The sequence below is a fragment of the Chelonia mydas genome, chromosome 6, assembly GCF_015237465.2.
Source record: "Chelonia mydas isolate rCheMyd1 chromosome 6, rCheMyd1.pri.v2, whole genome shotgun sequence".
Taxonomy (NCBI): domain Eukaryota; kingdom Metazoa; phylum Chordata; order Testudines; family Cheloniidae; genus Chelonia; species Chelonia mydas.
In genome coordinates, this window is record NC_051246.2 from 113,581,659 (window position 1) to 113,602,689 (window position 21,031).

General features: G+C 41.3%; 1 protein-coding gene across 11 annotated transcripts in view; it reads right to left on the minus strand.

The window, feature by feature from the left end:
* Window positions 1-380: 380 nt before the first annotated feature.
* Window positions 381-21,031, minus strand: part of PPP1R13B (protein phosphatase 1 regulatory subunit 13B) — a 144,480-nt gene continuing 123,829 nt past the window's right edge. For 6 of the 11 annotated variants that reach the window (XM_027825355.3, XM_043547997.1, XM_037901022.2 and 3 more), the window contains 8 exons: window positions 18,110-18,279; window positions 16,488-16,989; window positions 15,050-15,813; window positions 12,992-13,129; window positions 12,769-12,902; window positions 5,823-5,989; window positions 3,011-3,210; window positions 381-2,125 (listed from right to left, as the gene is read on the minus strand). In XM_027825355.3, coding sequence (XP_027681156.2) covers window positions 2,084-2,125; window positions 3,011-3,210; window positions 5,823-5,989; window positions 12,769-12,902; window positions 12,992-13,129; window positions 15,050-15,813; window positions 16,488-16,989; window positions 18,110-18,279 — 2,117 coding nt within the window. In that variant the 3' untranslated portion in view covers window positions 381-2,083. Of the gene's footprint in view, window positions 2,126-3,010; window positions 3,211-5,822; window positions 5,990-12,768; window positions 12,903-12,991; window positions 13,130-15,049; window positions 15,814-16,487; window positions 16,990-18,109; window positions 18,280-20,076; window positions 20,191-21,031 lie in introns of all 11 variants that reach the window. The other 5 variants (XM_043547994.1, XM_043547995.1, XM_043547998.1 and 2 more) reach the window with 1 other exon arrangement.

The following is a 21,031-nucleotide window of genomic DNA, read 5'->3' on the forward strand; positions in this document are numbered from 1 at the left end:
GCACTCTAGCATGAACTAGAAAATCTCATATTCAGCTGTTCTAAGAAAACAACTAGGAGTTTGCTGGCCGCGCTTGGTAGCGAATGAAGTTCAAACATTCAGACTGTCCTTGAAGACTAGAAGCCAGCAGTTTAAGGTGAAAAATTGTTTTTAAGTGAGAGGGCCTACCTAGTCACAGAGCAACACCTCTTGGGTGTGTGTAGAAACCTTAAGCCTTTTTCTCTTTGTATTGCCAAGCTAGCCTCTTAGTACTATGCACACCCAATTGTGACTAAATTATCCTCATTCAGTGTGGATTAGTTTTGCAGGTTAGGTGGACAAAGGTTACAGTACTTTGCCATTGCCTAACAGTTTAAAATAAACACTTGAAAATGCAGCCATGCCTTAGCAGTATTTTATTATACACTAATCCAGAGAACATGAAAATGTGCATCATAGGCTCTTGAAATTGTCACATTCATGTACCAAATGTTCTTTAACAATATCCTTTCACGTTTCATCACCACAATATATACAATTAATGTTAAATGGTGGTAAAAGCAAATTACAGCACTGCATAAATGCTATATAAATTATACACAAGACCTGTACGTGAGTTAAAGCCAATTGGCCTACACTTTAATGGAAGAAAAAATGCAAAACACATGGCTACAACTTAGGAGAAATTCAAAATATATTTCTGGTATATAAAACCATGTACAATTAACTCCAGTGAAGTGCTTTGCGCTTTTTTTTTTGCTTGAAACTACAGTGTAGTGGAAAGGTTATTGCATAACTCACCCTGGCAATAGGTGTAGGGCTGCCAAGAACCACAGAAACTGTCCTTACCAAAATAGCAAATTATTGCCATTCTCAAATCCTTCTTGAACCCCTTGTTTCTCTTCCTGTCATTGACTCTCAATATTAGCACAACTAGCTCTCCACTTTTTAGTCCAACTACTCAGGCAGACTTCAAGTTAGTGTACCTCTTAGCTTATCAGACTCTTACCCTTCTCAACTATTGCACTTTCATCCATGCAAACATACAAATCCTTTAATCTGACTGCAAATCCACTGTTACATGGTCTTTTGTTCCAAACAGACAAGTTCACAGGTTAGTGGGAGTGGGACCTGTAACTTAAATTAGTAGAGGTAAAACTCATGTAATAAGCTGAATACCAAGAAAATGAACAAGTTGATTAGTGTAGGGATTTTGAGAAGTATACAAACACTAGTTTTGATTCTTTTAGCTTGTCATTTAAATGCAAACAAAATCTAGATCCTAGCATCTCTAAAACTTCTGTTTGAGCTTTGTAAAGAGTATCTTTACACTACAGCTGTGCTGCTGTAGCATGATGCTTCCTCCAGTGAGGGAAGGGGTTTTTCCATTGCTGTAGGTAAACTACCTCATGCAATAGCTGCATGTATGGTAGGGGTCAGGTCGATCTAACTGTCATACAGGATGTAAAATTGTTCACAGCCCTGAGCAATGTAGCTAGGTTGACTTAAGTCTTATGTGTAGAGCAGGCCCTAGACTAGGACTTAAAGATATGTTAACTAATGCTCTATTTCTAAATCCTAGAGTGTGTGTGTGTATATATATATATATATATAGCCTTGGTTACTGCTTATGCACTTAGCATGTGAAAGTCTTCTCTGTAGCACACAGTCAGTAATGAGTAAACAACATTCAATGGTGTCAAAATATATCCAAAATCTTGACACATGGGACAGTTATTGTGGGACTAGAACAGACTGGACAGCACATCTGCAATTTGGAAATGACATTTGTGAATATTTAACACAAACCTCCACCTGTGGACTCTTCTATAAGAATATTTTTGGTATTTAAAGTAGAGTTGACAAAATACTGTAGACTGCAAGTACCTCTCCCAGTCAGTGATTGGTTACATGGAATGATCTTCATTTACAAACTGCAGATTTTTAAACCCTTGACTGCTGTCCATTAACAAGAGAGAGCACCATTTAAAAACAAAGATTATAATTTTATTTCTCCAGTTGAAATGTGATAGAAAAGGATGACTCCAGTGTGGGTTTAAGCTTCCAGTTACCAGCCATGTATTGCACTGCCAAACAACTGAATTCAAGCAAGGGTTCGCTGCCTAGGCTTTATTCTTGGATATAGCTGCAAAACAAAATCAAAAGTAAATACCCAAGCTTTAGATGTGATAACTAGAAAATCATGTCTATAATTAACATATAACCTGCTTACAGCCAAAAGGCTATTTCTGATTACACATGAATGGATTGTACAGCAAAGGGTGAGACGTCATTAACATGTTGTCCACTGGACATATTTAGTACATTTCTTTAGATTACAAAGTGACATGCAAGTCTGAACAATTCAAGAGGAAACTCAAACCTTTAACAGTCTCCTAACCTAATTAACTAATGCTATTAACTATTTTTATTTCCGTCCTTCAGCAGGTGGCAGTAAATAGGTATAACTTTCCATCATTTTATGCAGTCAAAGTGAAAGTTTACCAGTTGCATAATTCCAATCTGCATTTTAGCCACATCTACCTTCTTGGCAGGTAAATAGAACAAACTCCCACCAGGAGCGATCCATGCCACGAACTTGTTACATCCCAATTATTTAAATATCTTTGTGTGAGCAACCCTGATATTTGGCACAACAGCCACCATACTAAGGGAGCCAGTTTGATCTCATGGAAAATATCACTATTTAATATGCTAAAGATCAATTAAAAAGTTATAACCTAAAAAAACTTAAGGCAGCCTAATGATTACTGTTCTATTTACTGTCCTGGGTTAAATTCCTAACTACAGTCTGTCTTCCTTCTACAGCAATAATGCTCAGAGAAGGTGCACTCAGGCCCCGGGACAGAGGGATTGCTTTCTTTGTGTCACTCTGCAGCAATGATTTACCTAGATGTTGCACTGATGAGTTCTAGAGGAAGTTCCCTCTAGTCTCCCACGTAAGGAAAAGTGTAACAATAGGTCAAGTTCAAGGGGGAAGGAAGGAAGGAAGAAGCTTAAAGTAACTTACCCCCAAAAGATTTTTAGGCACATATCCTTCTTTATCATTGAGTCGAGCCCACCACCATTCTGTTTCATTATCATCCTTGCGTCTCAGGATAGTAATGGCATCTCCTTCGTGGAATGACAACTCATCATTATTCTGGGCTTCATAATCCCACAGAGCATACACTACTCCTTTGTTCATGACTCCCAACTTCTCCTGTACTCCTGTTACCAAGAAACAAAAGGTAAATGAACATTACAGATGGTAAAGTACCTTGACTTTACCCACTTAGGATTTCCCACTGGAGAGGAGGACCCAAAATCCCAAGAGACTTTCATTCTGCTGCAATTTAAGATTCAGTGTTTCCATTATACTTTTTTTCCCCCTCCCCCTCAGGAACTTAACTGGAGATTAAAACCTGATATGGCATAAAACTTGTCATAGAAGGTGGGAATATGTTGTTTTCATTGCACGGTGTATTTGAAAATTAGGGCTCTCAAGTGATTTTAAAAAATTGTAATTAATCATGCAATTAACAAATTAATCAATTAATCATGCTGTTAATAGAATACCATTTAAATATTTTTGTATGTTGTCTACATATTCAAATATATTGATTTCAATTACAACACAGAATACAAAGTGTATAGCGCTCACTTTATATTTTATTACAAATATTTGCACTGTAAAAAATAGTATTTTTCAATTCATTTAATACAAGTACTGTAGTGCAATCTCCTTATCATGAAAGTTGAACTTACAAATGTAGAATTATGTACAAAAAAATAACTGCATTCAAAAATAAAACAATCAAACTTTAGAGCCTACGAGTCCACTCAGTCCTCCTTCAGCCAATCGCTTAGACAAAAGTTCGGTTACAATTTGCAGGAGATAATGCTGCCCACTTCTTGTTCACGTCACCTGAAAGTGAGAACAGGCGTTCGCATGGCAGTGTTGTAGCTGGCGTCGCAAGATATTTACGTGCCAGATGCGCTAAAGAGTCATATGTCCCTCCATGCTTCAACCACTATTCCAGAGGACACATGTCCATGCTGATGATGGGTTCTGCTTGATAGCGATCCAAAGCAGAGCAGACCGACATGTTCATTTTCATCATCCCAGACAGATGCCACCAGCAGAAGGTTGATTCTCTTTTTTGATGGGTCAGGTTCTGTAGTTTCCACATCTGAGTTTTGCTCTTTTAAGACTTCTGAAAGCATGTGCCACACCTCATCCCTCTCAGATTTTGGAAGGCACTTCAAATTCCTAAACCTTGGGTTGAGTGCTGTAGCTATTTTTAGAAATCTCACATTGGTACCTTCTTTGCATTTTGTCAAATCTGCTGTAAAAGTGTTCTTAAAATAAACATGTGCTGGTCATCATCCAAGACTGCTATAATATGAAATATATGGCAGAATGCTGGTAAAACAGAACAGGAGACCTACAATTCTCCCCCAAGGAGTTCAGTCACAAGTTTAATTAACACATTGTTTTTCTTACAAGCATCATCAGCATGGAAACCTATCCTCTGGAATGGTGGCTGAAGCATGAAGGGGCATACAAATGTTTAGCATATCTGGCATGTAAATACCTTGCAACGCTGGCTACAAAAGTGCCATGCAAATGCCTGTTCTCACTTTCAGGTGACGCTGTAAAAAGAAGCAGGCAGCAGTATCTCCCCTAAATGTAAACAAACTTGTTTGTCTTAGCAACTGGCTGAACAAGAAATAGGACTGAGTGGATTTATAGGCTCTAAAGTTTTATATTTTGTTTTTGAGTGCAATTATGTAACAAAAAAAATCTACATTTGTAAGTTACACTTTCATGATAAAGAGATTGCACTACACTACTTGTATGAGGTGAATTGAAAAATACTCTACAAATATTTGAACTGTAAAAATGATAGTCAAAAATAATATAAAGTGAGCACTGTACACTTTGTATTCTGTGTTGCAATAGAAATCAATATATTTGAAAATAGAAAAGCATCCAAAATTATTTAATAAATTTCAACTGGTATTAACAGTGTGATTAATCATGATTAATTTTTTTAATCACGATTAATTTGAGTGAATAGCCGGAGTTAACTGCAATTAATCGACAGCCCTAGTCTCATACACATACTAGTCTCATACACATTCTCTAGCACAACAGGTTTAGAGTTCTTCTTGCTCAGCCTAGTTATTGCAGCATTTGCTGTATATATCATCACACTGCAAATCTGCCTTAAGGGGTATATTAAAACCCTAATGAAGTCTTTATACTCTCTTTGGTGTAAGTTAGAATCTTAATTTTATTTAATTGCTGCTTCTAGAAAGATGCTTCTCTTGTGATATATGCACTGAACTTAAAAGCTATAGGTCATCTGTCTCATTAATTCAGTGAACAAAACATGAATAACTACTCATAATAAGGAATTCAAGTAAGTTTAGATCTTCAGCCTCCTGGTGTGGTCTGCTAGAAGTTTGGGATATCCTTACAAAATTCCATGTGAAATTTACATGGCAACACCCTTCTAAATCCAAAACCATCATCATCAGAACCCTTTCCTAGAAAGGAAGGAAGAGATGTTTAAAAATCATGCACAATGCCACAGTGAGCTGACTTGAAGAGGGAGGGATGACATGGCCAAAGAAACAGCCAAGAAAATATTCTGGCAGTATTCTGAATGGACGAGAGTAGGGGCAAGGGCAATGCTAATTTCAAAGACCTATGTAGAGGATACAGAACTTAGACTAACAACTTGGCAGTCAGAACACAGAAGAAAGGTTGAATTTCAGAGAAGTGATAAAGGTCTGTAAAGGGAATTATCAAGCATATACACTTGGCAACCTACCGTACAAGAACTGGGAACACTGAATATAACCCTCCTCCATCTCCTCACACTTGTCCGCAGCAGTTTCTATATCACTTATAGTTGAAGCAAAAATTGCTGCTCCGGATTCTACAAGTAGTTTACAGAGATGAACACTATTGCAAGAAGCTGCACAATGCAAAGGCGTCCTGAAACAAAGCCAACATTTAGACATCAAAACAGGCCAGGAATCCTACAAATCCAACCTGCAACAAAGGGTTCAGTCATCCTTTAGAAGTTATTTTTGAAAGAAAATTAAACTTTTATGTGGAGAATGTTTGTGGCACAAGTAAAAACGTAAATAAATAACCTACATAAAATTCTGACCCCACTGAAGCCAAATGGGGCAAACAGATTTTAATGAGAATGGTAAGTTTTCATGACATTTTGCAAGGCTGCAGTACGTTAGTTTTAAAGGGCAGAGGGCAAGGCAAGAAGGGTGAGAAATAGCTCAGCAAGGCCAGCTCTCTAAATTCCTCACATACACTACAGAAGTGCTGCAGGACAAGGAAATGTTACTCACCATGTAGTAACTGGAGTTCTCTGAGGTGGGTTCTCCCACTGTGTCATGCACTTCAGGTTTGCATGTGCACTTCATGTTCCCAGGACCAAAGATTTTTCCCTAGCAGTGTCCATTTGCTCTATGCATGCACTCATGCTCTGCCGTGAAGCTATAAAGGGGGCTGCCAGGCTGCCACCGTTTTAGTTCCTTCTCTACCGCTAGGCCCCACTTAGGGAAATTGAGGCAGTGGGGAAGGAGGTGGGTAGTAGACATAAGGACACTTGTCCCTATGTGTCATGCCCCACTTCAAGTGATTCAGAAGCAGTCTCTCTCTCTAGGAGATGGGTACCCACAGTTCAATGTCACAACAGAATGCAGAACTGCTCTACCCAGGGAGGCATCCAAAGCAGCTCCTTGTACCAGTGCATAGTGTCTTGCAAAGATATGCACAGAGCCCCATGTTGCTGCTTTGCAGGTGTCAATAATAGATACACCCTTGAGGGAGGCTACTGAGGCTGCTTGGACTCTTATTGAATGTGCTCTCACACTCCTCTCAAGAGGGACATTATTCAGCTCGTAGCAAAGTATGATGCATCCTGAGATCTATTTTGACAGCTTCTGGGTAGAAGTGGCCTCTCCTTTCATCCTTTCCACAAATGATACAAAATGTCTAGGATATTTCCTAAATGACTTCATCTTCTGTAGGTAAAAGGCAAGGGTCCCATGCACATCCAAGAAGTGCCACATTACCTCTTCCCTATTGGTGTGTGGTTTAGAGTAGAACACAGGATATGGATGTTTTGGTTAATGTGAGAGTCTGACACTACCTTAAGGATGCACTTCAGATGCAGTCTCAGGAATACCTTATTCTTGTGGGAAACTACTGGAGGGGGGCAGAGGAGGTCTGCCATGACTGCTCCTAACTCCCCATCTCTTTTGGCCAGTGATTGCGACTAAAAATGCTACCTTCGTTGAGAATTGCAGTAAAGAGCAGGGTACCAGAAGCTCAAACAGTGCTTTTGTCAGAGTTGCTAAAACCACGTTCAGGTCCCAGACTGGTGTAGGTTTTGCCATGGGAGGGAAAAATAACCAACTTTTCAGGAATCAAGATGTGACTGGGTGTGAAAACACAGAGTAAGTGTCTACTTGCCTGTCTCTGCCTACTATGTTTGGTGGCTCCCGACACTAGCTGAGAGTTGGGAGGCAGATGACAGAATAGGTATTCCAACCCTTTCACAGGTACAAAATACATCTTTTCAGCCTGCTTATCTAGTGGTGGAACTGTGGTAGGTATCTGCCGAAAGTGTCTTTGTAGGTTTGGTGATGGCTTTGGTGAGCACCATTCCACTCTGTCCTCAGCCGTGCAGAATGTCTAGCAGTGCATAGAATGTGTAATGCCTCCGCCACCAGTTTAACAAAGTCATGGAAGACCTTAGAATCATCAGGGTATGGCAGGGAGGCAGGAATCACTGCCTCATTGGGAGACAAGGACAACAAGATCAGCAGCATGATGGCATCTTGTTCCTGTTGGGCCTCTCCTCCAGATTGTTGTTGTGACTTCTGAGGCTGAGGGTGCTCTTCCTCTACCCTGAGAGCCGGACATCTTTGCAAAAAGAAAAGGAGTACTTGTGGCACCTTAGAGACCAACAAATTTATTTGAGCATAAGCTTTCATGAGCTACACTTCATCGGATGCATGCAGCGGAAAATACAGAAGGGAGATTTTATATACAGAGAGAACATGAAACAATGGGTGTTACCATACGCACTGTAACGAGAGTGATCAGGTAAGGTGAGCTATTACCAGCAGGAGAGAAAAAAACCTTTTGTAGTGATAATCAAGGTGGGCCATTTCAAGCAGTTAACAAGAACATGTGAGGAACGGGGGGGGGGGGGAGGGAGGGGGGAGCATGGGGAAATAGTTTTACTTTGTGTAATTACACATCCATTCACAGTCTTTATTCAAGCCTAATTTAATAGCGGCCAGTTTGCAAATTAATTCCAATTCAGCAGTCTCTCATTAAGAGTTGGTTTTTGAAGTTTTTTTATTGAAGAATTGCGACTTTTAGGTCTGTAATCGAGTAACCAGAGAGACTGAAGTGTTCTCCGACTGATTTTTGAATATTATAATTCTTGACGTCTGATTTGTGTCCATTTATTCTTTTACTTAGAGACTGTCCGGTTTGGCCAATGTACATGGCAGAGGGGCATTGCTGGCACATGATGGCATATATCCTCTGTCCCATAACATGGATATGTCAGGTGATAGTGTCTTGGGTCTTCCAGGCCCCAATACTGCCATTGCGTGACCTCATATCCCCTCGGAGCAAAGCCCCAGGGTGATAGATACCAATATGTATAGGGAGTGTTCTTAATTGCACAGGAGTACTGAGACACTCTGGACAATACAGATACCTTCTCTGAGCTCAACCCCTGCTAGACACCCTCTGGGGAGTAGTCCGGGATGGGTATCCACTATATTCTTCTGACTCTAATCCCAAATTCAACAGGAGAGCTCTTGGTCCTAGAGGAGGCAGTGATGGCCTCCCTCTACTATACTGGCAACGGTATAGCTTGACTGCAGAGATATCTGTACTGAATGATATCTTGGTACTGGACATGGGACTCCAGAGAGAATCACAGTGAGTCTAGTTCCATAAATACAATTAAGTCACCCACTGCTGAGAAACGGGCTGGAGCGGAGAGAGTAGTTTCTGTAATTCAGGCCATTGGTGCAGAAAAAGCCAGAGCCGGCAGTGCGGATGCAGCAGCTGTTGATGGTGCCAAAGTACCACTCTTGGTTCTGGAACGTGGTGTGGCCTTACCTTCTGATGAAGTCCCAGTATCAGACGGCCCCACTCTGAAGCACGAGGGGTCTCCTGACTTGGTGCAGGACGGAGACTTTTGCCTCTTCTTAGAGGACTTGGATGTGGAGGGACAAGAGGGAAGATTATGGGAGACTTTTTGTCTCCCTTCCATTTGCCTTCACTCTCCTCACCCGAATCTGTCGGAGCTGGTGGGCGGTGCCTTGGAACCAGCCAGAGCCACTATAAGGAATGTTCCTACCATCTTAAGACATTTGGGAGGGGGATCTCCCCAGTCAGAGCCTGTGACCGCTCTCATAGACCTCTCCATGAGGAATCTTTTAGGTTAGAACTCCCTTGACTGTTTTGTCATCCTTGGAAATGACCTGCAGATACCGCACCTAGAAGGGACATGGGTTTCCCCAGGCAGTCCAAGCAAGTGTTGTGATAATATGTAACCTGAAATGACTTCTGGCAGTCTATGCAATTTTTGAAGCCAGGGATCCTTGGCATACTCTCCACACTGCCGTTGGAAGAACTAGAGGGTGGTAAGAGTAGGTGAGTGAGTGTGCGTAAATAGGAATTATGATGTGTGGTACAGGAATCACATTGCTCCACATGCCATGGGTGGGATTCCCAAAGTTTAGGAAATCAAACCCCCAAAAGCTGTACTGATTAAAACAACTAAGACTAACTTTTAAAAATCATCTACAGGGAAAGCTGAAGTAGTCAGCACATACACTAAAACTTCATCCTAAACCATGAGCAGTAAGAAGGAACTAATATGGTGATGGTCTGGCAGCCCAGGGCGAGCATGAGGAGAATGGGGGCTCATGTGAGGACCAAACAGACACTGGGGAAAAATCTTCGGTCCTAGGCAGATGGAGCACATGCACAAACCTGAAATGGATTACACATAGGGACAAACACTCGAAGAACTATGGACTATATATTATACTCCTGGGGGAATTCTGTGCAATGCAGAATTTTGCAGAAATTAACGTTGTGCACGCAGAATTTCCTTTCCCACACAGAAACGGGCTGCAGTACTGCTAGCCGGCATTAGGAGCCACTGGACTCGGCAGAGCCCAGCTTGCTCGTGGAAGACACTGCTGGGGGAGGGAGAGGGAGCTAGAGGGTTCCTGGCAGCTGCAGTTCCCCGTATGCCCTGAGGGAAGGAGAGGGCAGCGCACAGGAAACTCTGTGCAAGCCTGGGACTGAGCAAGGATCAGGCTGTTTCTCCCTCTGGATTCCTGGGATCTTGGGGGACAGGGGGATGGGTGTCTGGGCAAGAGGGCAGGCCCAGTGGTGAGCTGGAGCCGGTTTGCACCAGTTCGCTGGAACCAGTTGTTAAATTTAGAAGCCCTTTTAGAAGCGGGTGTCCCGCAAGGCAACCGGCCAAACGTGGCACCTTAGGTGCCAACTCCATGGGTGCTCTGGGGCTGGAGCACCCACAGGGAAAATCTGGTGGGTGCCTGGCCCGCGCCCGCCCCCAGCTCACCTCCACTCCGCCTTCTCCCCTGCTCTGCTTCTCCACCCCCTGCCCCGCCCCGGGCTTCCCGCAGGAGGCAGAGCAGAGGTGAGCTGGGGGAGGGGGAGGGGGGGGAGAACACGATGAGGGCCGTCCATGCCAGAACAGGTAACCTGAGGAGGGGAGAGGGGGGCTCACCAGCTCACCTCCACTCCGCCTCCGCGGGCCTGAGTGCGAAGCCGCCGCTTGCTTCTCAGCCCTCCCAGGCTTCCCGCGCGAACAGCTGATTCGCAGGAAGACGGCGGCGGGGGAGCAGAGAAGCAGAGCAGGGCAGCGTGTTCAGGGGAGGAGGCAGAGCAGAGCTGGGCTGGGGCTGGGAGCTGCCAGTGGGTGCTCTGCACCCACCAAATTTTCCCCCTGGGTGCTCCAGCCCCGGAGCACCCACAGAGTCAGCGCCTAAGGCGCCACTTTTGATGTAATCAGTGGGGGGAGCAGCCGCTCCCCCTGCTCCTCGCTAGCTACACTACCCCCCCAGGAGCCAGAGGGACCTGCCGGATGCTTCCCGGGAGCCACCCCAGGTAAGCACCGCCAGGACTCCCCACCTCACCCCCCAGCAGGTCCCTCTGGCTCTTAGAGGCGGGGCGGGGTGGGCACCCACTACGGTGGACCACGAGACCCTCCTGCACGGTTCCAGGGGCAGTCAGGGGACAGGGGAGGGAGGTGGATGGGGCGGGGGGCATCAAGGAACACAGGGGGTTGGATGGGGCAGGAGCGGGCCACGACCCCCTTGCAGGGTGACGAGGGAACTGGTTGTTAAGATTTTGGCAGCTCATCACTGGGCAGGCCCCACAGCTGGGCTTGGGGGGGCTGGGAGGGTCTGCAGGTATCTGGGCCGGGGAGGCCCCATGGCTGGGATGATGGGATGTGGGTATCTGGGCTGGGGGGGCCCTGCAGTTGGGCTCTGGGGATGAGGGGGTTTGGGTGTATTGGCTGTGGGGGGTACAGGTGGGCCCCGCAGGGGAGGGGTTGTGGGTGTTTGGCCCCCCAGCTGGGCTCTGGGGATGGTGGGGAAGGGGACAGAGAAATAGGAACTGGGTTGTCATAGGGGTTTCTTTAACTCTCTGCTCCTGGGGGAATTTTTGTGTGTGTGTCTGTATTGTTACAGACATACTTGTTGACAGGTATTTTTAAATAAATTACCAAAATAATTGAAACTGGCATGATTATGTAGTGTTTTTTGACAAATAAAATTTGCAGAATTTTGCAGATTTTAAAATATTGTGTGCCAAATTTTTAATTTTGGGGCACAGAATGTCCCCATGAGTAATATTAGGATCAACTTTTTAAAAAAAACTTTCCTTTTTAAAATCAATGGAAAGTCTTAAAAAACTGAGGACACAAAAAAGACCTTATAGAAAAGTATATATATTCATGCATTTTTTAATAAAGTAGTTCATTACTAATACTGCGAAATTATAACAATCCACGGACAAAGGTTCCAAGAAGGTAAACCCACTTTTGGATAAAAATGGGGAAGGCTGTGTATTTCAAGTCAAAATTATTAAACATATGGGACACAAATTAGAACTTTACAGTTAAATATAAACAAAATACAATAGCATTTACTTATTATTTGGAAGAGTTTGTACATTACACTTAGGTGAACATTTAGTAAAGTCATGCATTTCAATACCTCAATCATTAAATCTATATCTACACTAGAGACCTTACAGTGATACAGCTATACTGATGCAGCTACACCACTGTAAGATCATGCTGCTCCATGCCAACAGGAGAGAACTCTCCTGTCACCATAATTAAAGCATCCCCAATGAGTGGCAGTAGCTATGTCGGCAGGAGAGTCTCCTGCCGACATAGTATTGTCCACAGTGGCACTTCTGTCAGTGTAACTTTATCAGCTGGAATGTGTGTGTGTGTTTTTTTTCCATATTCCTGAGCGACATAAGTTTTACTGACAAAAGTGCTAGTGTAGACATACCCTTAGAGTTTACAAAAAACTCTCTATATATTTACCAAAGAGTCATTTAGTAAATATATAATAATCTGATCCCTAGATAGCTCTCCACTAAATTTCATTATTTCAAAACTGACTGAATTGGGACTTTGAAGTTAAAAGTGCTAGCACACTTACCATCCATCACTGTCTGCTGCATTCACATTAACACCAAAATCAAGCAGGAACTTTACAATGTGGTGATGACCAGCACACACTGCATTATGCAAAGGGGTAATTCCTTCATCATTGGGTTTGCTGGGATCATCAACCTATGTGAAAAAATTGAAATACTTAAGCCCAAATCATTTCCTTCACTGAAAAAATGTGGAAGAGACAGTCTACATTTAGAAAAGTTCACCTCATAAATGATCCTTTGTACCAGATCAAATTCTCCCTCCAAAGAAGCATCAAGCAGGAGGGCTAAAGGGTTGAACTTTACCCTCAAACCGTGACCAGTTCGTTCAGAGTTAGGTTTCTTCAGGTTGGTACGTTTAGTCTGAGTGGAAGAAAAAGTAGATGTCATTCCAAGTTGCATAAATATCATAAAATATTCAGCTTGTTTTAACTAAACAAGCATTACTGTGCCCCCAAAGTGCTGATTAAGATTTGTCAGCATTTCCATTATAAAACCACAGTAGCAGATATGAAGCCCTGAAAATACTAATTTTATTACGTGGAAATCTGAAAGTCATTCCAACACAACAATAAATTACTGTTTAAAGAAAATTGTTAGAAGGTACAGTAGGTTAATTCTTAGTTCATCCCAGATTTCTGAATATAATAGTTTTAAATCTCAGACATCACAAATGAAAGCAAGTCTGGTGGGCTCATCCTAGTCTCTAGCAAGACTTTGGTCTCATTACAAATTAAATGATTCAGCATGACTGGCAGTCTCTGCTCGGGAAAATCTCAGGTTTGAGCTAGCAGGAGTGTTCATTACAGGTTAGGACTGAGATACATTAATTTGCTACGCTGTTTGCAGTGAGGAAGGAAAGCCTGCACAGCACTAGACTATTTTATGTGTTTTTCTAGCCAGTGGTTCCAGAAGAAACATGTTCACAAAAACTGAACCATTTTAAAATTTGTTTTGTTAAACAGTATTTTACACCACTCATGCATTTTTCCCAGGCTCCAGCAAAATGTTTTAGCAATTTATGCTTTATGTGGACTACAGGCTGAAGGGTTTTGAAATGTGTTTTAAATTTCTGTTATACTTAAGTTTGGGGAAAAAAGATTATCTCCCCCTTCTCCCCAAAATCACTTTCACCTGTTCCCATAGGGGATACATACAAGGCCGTGTGTACTCCGTGGCCAAGCTGGACCTAAATTCTTCAGCAAGGACCTTGGATTCTATAACAGCTTTAGATAAATGAAAAAGTAGATGTGCTCACTGTATTCAATATAAAAAGAAAAGGAGTACTTGTGGCACCTTAGAGACTAACCAATTTATTTGAGCATAAGCTTTCGAAAGCTTATGCTCAAATAAATTGGTTAGTCTCTAAGGTGCCACAAGTACTCCTTTTCTTTTTGCGAATAGAGACTAACACGGCTGTTACTCTGAAACCTGTATTCAATATGAAAGTGAAAATAATACAGTCATTGTAGCTGAGTAATATTTTTATATTAAATCCAATTTATTTTATGCTGTCCCCACATTTTCAATTCTCTACATAGTGCAGATTTTGACAAGACAAATAGTGTTGTAGACGTGCCAAGCTGAAACTGGAGGCTTTGGCAGCTGGAAGGGGGGCAGTTGGGGGCTGTGGCACCTGGGGAAACATGGAGGATAATTTGGATTGTGGGATAAGCACATTAGATGGATGTTTCTGCTAAAATAAATCAGCAATGTTGACATTTATGTTGTCATTTTTAGGGTGTAGAGATAATTCCCCATTGAGGGGAATATGGGTAGTTCACACCACCCAGAGCTGTTTTTTCAGACTGCCTGCAGAACTAGAAAAGCATCAGCGCAGCAGTTTCCACTCAGGTTCATGTTTACAGTTATCTTTGCAACCCTGAGGTCTGAAAACATTTTTTAAATTTAAGTCTGATTCTGGAATTCAGTTCTTGGCAAGGGGTAATTTCAGATAAAGTTCTTCAGAAAGATGATACACAGGACCCTGAACATGCAGGATCATCTACAAAGTATGTGCATCATTTCCTTACTATCTAGCCAGAGTTGCATATGAAGTAATATTAGTACAGAAACAGCATTTTTGTCAGCTTATCCATAGGAATCTACCATGGTGTTATGTTCATTTTCCCTTTATTCCTTTGATACCATTAACCTTATGCTATTTAGATCATTTAGCATAATCCCATGGTCTTCCAGTCACTGCAGGAATAATTGACTGTATAGCAACTTCCAAAGGCCAAGAGTAATACGCAATATAACTGTTTTTCTGCCGTCACTTACTGGAGGAAGTGGAGGAGGAACAGCTGGTGGCACAGGAACTTCATCTTCTATTGGGGAGCTGACCTCAGGTATGGGACTGGGTGACTGTTCAGTGGAAGGGACTACAGCAGGATTGTTATTATTGTCTTCAGTTGTCTCAGAGGTTTGGTTAGTGGTTTCAGTGCTAATCAGTTCCTCAGTGGCAGGAGAAGGTAATTCATTATCATTGGCATCTGATGAAGGAGGAGGTTCATCAGGAAGAGCAACTGTGGGTTGCACAGAAATAGGTTCTTCAACATTGCCATTGGTGCTGGTGTTTCCATTATCAACATCTGCTAAGTTGCCTATAAAGTCCTGTGGGTTGCTTGGTTGATAAAAAGGAGCACTTTCTATTCCTCCAGCAAGTGTATTAAAGCGCTGATATAATAGCTTCTGTATATTTGGTCCACTGGGCCCTTCAGGTTCAGTGATAGAGCTACGCTTCTTTAATGGCCTAGGAGCATTGGCTAATTTTCTTCTAAGAGCTTCAAGATCAGCATCACTTTGATATCGTAGGGGTGAATGCACAATAGGTGTAAGCTTAGTAGGACTGAGAGGGCGAGGAATGTTTTCCACATTGCTATTTTCACCTGATGGTGGAATGTTTTCCAGCTCTTGATCTTTTTCAGTGAACTCAATCTGAGGCTGAGATTGTGGCTGTGATGTGTGGGCGGGCAAAGATCCATGAAGGAATGGTAAAGGTGATGGAGAAGTTGAACCAGACTGTAGAACAGGTTTTCCATAAACTGAAGAGGAGAAAATGAAAGTGAGGGACTGTTCTGAATTTATATCAAAAAGGTCATGCAATAAGCTGCTGGATGCGCATGCTGCTGTTTGTTCATAAATCAATATAGAAGAAAAATATGTCAATAGCTAGGTTATGTCATAACCTATCACCCAGTTGGCTGATCAAACTAGGATATCAATATTCATCTGTTAGCGATGGAGATACTTCTGATAGAGTTATAAACTATTCATTGACAAATGGTAAGAGAAGGGTTGTTGTAAAGAAAACCCTGCCAGAGACTGTATTTTTTAAATCAATCTCTGTAAAAATATCTGGAATACAACGTATTACATCTAATATAATCCATATTGTTCCAATAGTTAGTTAGTATGTTTTAAAATAAAGATGACTCTCAGCACATGCCTATTTGCCACCTCAAAAACTACAAATGGGGTTAAATTAAATTGTGGAGCCATACTGTTTGAATAAGAAAAAGCAAAATCCTCCTCCTTTCCTCTAAATTTAGACAAGCTATTCAAACAACAAAATAATGCTTTTAAGGTAACTGTATTTACATTAATCTCAATTAAATTATTATTTATTACAAACAGATCAAAAAGCAAGTCTACTGAGTAGGTCTGAGGTAACAGTAGCCTATTTCAAAGGGAAAGGCAATAAATATATATATTCTACCTGCTTTTACTGATTTATTTAGGGTATTGTATACAGCCTGTTGATAGTTCTTTGGTGGTGTTGCTTGCTGAAGATACATTGAGTAGATGGAACTGGAGTTCACTGTTTGAGGTCCTTTTCTTGGAGACTGAGGCCTTGATCCTTTATCAGCTAGAAAAGGCCTGATAGCCACAGTTAAAGGGAGCTCAGGCCTGCCATCTCCGCCAGGAAATAAGGAGGGACCAGAAGGTTGATAAGAAGGGCTAGGAGGTACAGAAATTCTCTGTTGTATCTGTTGTGAGGAACTAGGCTGATGTATATTGCTCGATGGTGGTAATGGAATAGGTCTTTGCCGATTTGTTATACTGGAGCCAGGTCTTGGTAGGCTGCCCTCCTTCCGCCTTTCCAGTGAATTTGTAGAACCTGTTCCTAAAGGAACAGGGCTTGGATAGGTTCCATAGTTTTGAGGCAACTGCTTACTTACACCAGGGATAGTAGGTGGCACTTTCCCCATATCAAGGCCCTAAATAAGAACAATACAAGTATTGTATGAAAAACTGGGCAGACTGCACCATCTCAAATAAAATAAAAATAACTACGAGCAAAAACATGCACATCTTAACTAGTCAGATTCATATTCCCGAAGGACAAGGAATAAATTATATGTATTTACATATATACACACAATTATAAAGCATGTTTTTTAAAATTGTATTAGACATTATGCTTTTAGGAGAATTTTCCACAGAAGACTCAAAGATCAAGAGAACCAATATGTATCAGAGAGCGAAAGAGTATGCACACATCTTACAAGCCCATTGTAAGATATATCCAATTGCAATATGTAAATATGAATCAAAACAATATTTGCATCATCAAGGGCTCAATTTTCAAACTTAAGCGCATATCTTTAGGCACCTAAGTTTGCAAGTTTGACCCCAAAATCCATTTGGTAATAAAGTGCAGTAAATCTACACTGCACTTCAAGAAAAGAAATTAAGACAAGGTCGTCACTTGTCGGAGCTTACAGTCTAAGAAAAATACAAACCACTGAGCAATGGTGCAAACACCAGAGGACACAAAAAGATAACACTGGCAGGCTCAGTGTACGATGGATTTGAAGATTATTTTTTTAAAAAGGATTTTGAAGGAAAAGAAGAGGGAGGGTGATTAGTGGAAAAATGGGAAGTTATGCCAAGCAGCAGCAAGTGGCAACATGAAAGGTGTGAAACTGAGAAGGGAGGAGGAGACAAAACATGTAAAGGGAGAGAATTAGGAGTAGGAAAGGGCTTGAGGGGGAGAGTCGGAAAAAGTGAAAGCAGAGATGTACATGAGTGGCAATACACAGGACCCCGAAGGTGAGGGACAGGAGTTGAAACTTGATGTGATAAGAGACAAGAAGACAGTGAAAGAATTTGAAGAAGGGAGATGAAGAGGATTTTATTAGCAACATTTTTGATAAATGGAAGGGAAGAAGTGAGATGAGCAGAGACCTGAGGCAAACCCTGCTAGAGAGGCCAAAGTCATAGTCAAAAGTTTTAGCAAACAAGATTTATAAAAATACTACACAATTTTGGTAGACATTATGAGTTTACTGGTTTTTATATGCTGCAAAACAAAAGAGCACCACATACGAAACCCACCAGCTTATCAGTACTTCCTAATACTGAAGATGGCAAAGGTTGACTGGATACAGTTCCTTGTTTTAAAGCAGTATCCATGCTTGATTCCTTCCAGTCTGCATTGGAGATTTGAGGTGGTTTTACCACAGGGGTTGAACTCTGTTTAAGCGTTGGCCAGTTTCCATCATTAGCTTGAAATAGAGGGAAAATGTGATATTTATGGTTACCAATATTGATCACCGTAAACAAAACATTTGAAGTGGAATCCATTATTCAGATTAGTTTAATCACAATGGGATTAATATGATGCCAAAAATCAGATAAGCTCTCAGTGTTAGTGTCTGATCCAGAAGAACAGAATAAAAGCTTAACAACCAGGAACAACAAGCTATTCGTTATCCTTTGACATTCAAATTAATTGTATTAAAATCAGCTCTAATGACAGATGGTGAATATTTGGGTGCTAACTGCAATTTCAGCTATCATATTCCAAAATTAAACTTTTTTTTTAAAAAGTTCATCTATACATAGAAATATGCCATTAGCATTCAATATTTGATAATTTTTGGTGAACTACCAAGATACAAGGCTAAATTCTGCAATGTATCAATTATACCAATGTATATCATGAGTAACTGCATTAACTTCAGTGGAGTTTTTCCAAATTTGCACCTGTAGAACTGAACACAATTTCGCCCAGAGTCATTGATATGCAGTCAGGTGTAAGTAAAGACCTGTTGTAGCTACATTAATTCCAGAAAACAAAAATCTCCCAAAGTGTACATTAATGTCTTTCTTCTCTTCCCACTACCTTCAGTAATTATAATAGTGTCTCCCTGTTAAAGATTTAATTTTTCAGAAATTCATCTTAAATCAGTTGAAAATTTCAAGCCACAGGCATATTTATTCATTGCATGCAAAAATATTATGCACAATTGCATGTAAACTGAAGTAGCTAGAACTTGACTGAGTCCTTAATGCTTTAGTGTACAATTTTAGTAACCGGAGGAAACAATTTACTTTCTATTTTCCCAACTAGGATAAAAGTTTTAAAACTATCTGAAAGTTAGACCTATGCTGTTACACTGTAAAACAGTTTTGAATTAGTGCTTTGTTCTCCTGTTTAAAAGATCATATTTCAGTTGCTAGACTCACTCTTGCTCTATGAAGTGGATACGGTTGTTTTCATTCTCCCACTGTTCTATAGTGACCACAGCAAAACAATTTAATAGTAGTGTTGATGGCCTGTGAAAGAGGGACATACAGCCTTACTTTACCAGAGGACGGTAACTGAAATGCCAGGTCTTATGTGGAGAAAAGGGAATTTCTTGGGATTCCTGGAACCTCACTGAGAGGAGACCAAATGAAGGTCAGCGATACTCAGTGACAAAGCCTTCCACTTCATCTCAACTTTACAGAGAAATTCTATCTAGGCCTCTCACTGATCCTTTTTTCCATTTCCAGATTTGTTACCATACTCTATCTTGTACAGTTTTTTCCAAAAACAATTTGACTGCTACCCCACAAATAGGCCACATAAGGGTGTGGTAGATACAATGCAGTTTACGTCACTCATCTTAGGGCTTATGAACCTGAGCCACTCTTATTTAACATCCAATTTCTAAAGAAGTTAGACTCTGGAGACCGTTCAGCAACCCATATTTCCACCATGCCAGCCCACATTCAGAGTTTAATCAGCTCGTGAATCTGTCTTTACCCTAGCCCACATGATTGTGATCTATTTTCTATCCTTTACTCATTTGAAAGTTACACTCTCTGCAAGTGAACTGCCCTAGTAATTATCTTTTAAATTACCTTTCCTAAATGTTCCACACTAAAAAGTTATAACAACATTTTAATTTCAAGTCAATCTTGGTTGAATTCTGAGAGATAATTATGTTGGGATAAGAATGCTTTTCTGATTGTTAATTTAAATACAGTTAAGACCATTGTAGATTTTTTTGCCCAAAGCACTTTGTGTAACATACAGTCCAGAAACTGCTTTTCAGAGTTTGTAGAATGCCAGGAAGTGCTGTAGTCAGGGCCGACATCAAGATCTGACACTGTCCATAAACTGTGCACCTTGTTTTTATTACCATCATCTAGGTGACAAGAGTAAGACCAAAAAAAGACAAAAGTAAAAAATACGTGCCTCTAAATAAGGGTAATTTTTCTAAATGTGAACAGTGCATTGGATTAATATTTACTACACGATATACCTAAGATGTTCTTTAATTCTAGCATGTTTATTACGGTTACAGTTCATAGTTCAATTCCAGCAGTTCCTATATCCTATTTACACTAAACAAAGGAATGAAGATTTAGATTTAGTAGGTAAGAATGAAAACAAGGAAGCACTAAACTTATTTAAGGGGTAAGAAATAGCAAGACATCTTAAAACATATTTCACTCTTATAAATACACATGCACATAGGTTTAAAAAGAATGCTCAAAGAGCTAGACATGCATGGAGACTGCCTCTCACATTACCACCTAAACTGCGTGTCACACATTCAGCTAAACTGCAGTAACAGCCTACAATTACAGCTCTGGCCGCTAGAAGCTGCTGTCTAGAGGTGCTAAGCTGCTGCTGTCTGCAGCTCCCTCTGGTGCATCTGACCAGAGAAGGACCAGCTGTTAGGAACAAGCAAACCTTGACAGTGGCAGCGAGGGTTGCCAACCTTCCAGGTTTGTACTGGAGTCTCCAGGAATTAAAGATTAATCTTTAATTAAAGATGATATGTGACGAAACCTCCAGGAATTCATCCAGCCAAAGTTGCCAATCCTTGGGCAGCAACAGCAGCAGCAGCAAGCGGAGGCAAAGGCAAGGTCAGAAGGTGAGAGGATGCAGTACTGGCCCTAGGCTCCCCTATTCAGCAACCAGCCAGTCTCCTAACTTGGACTCCACCATTCACCAAGCTGACCTGCTCCCCTGACAGGTCC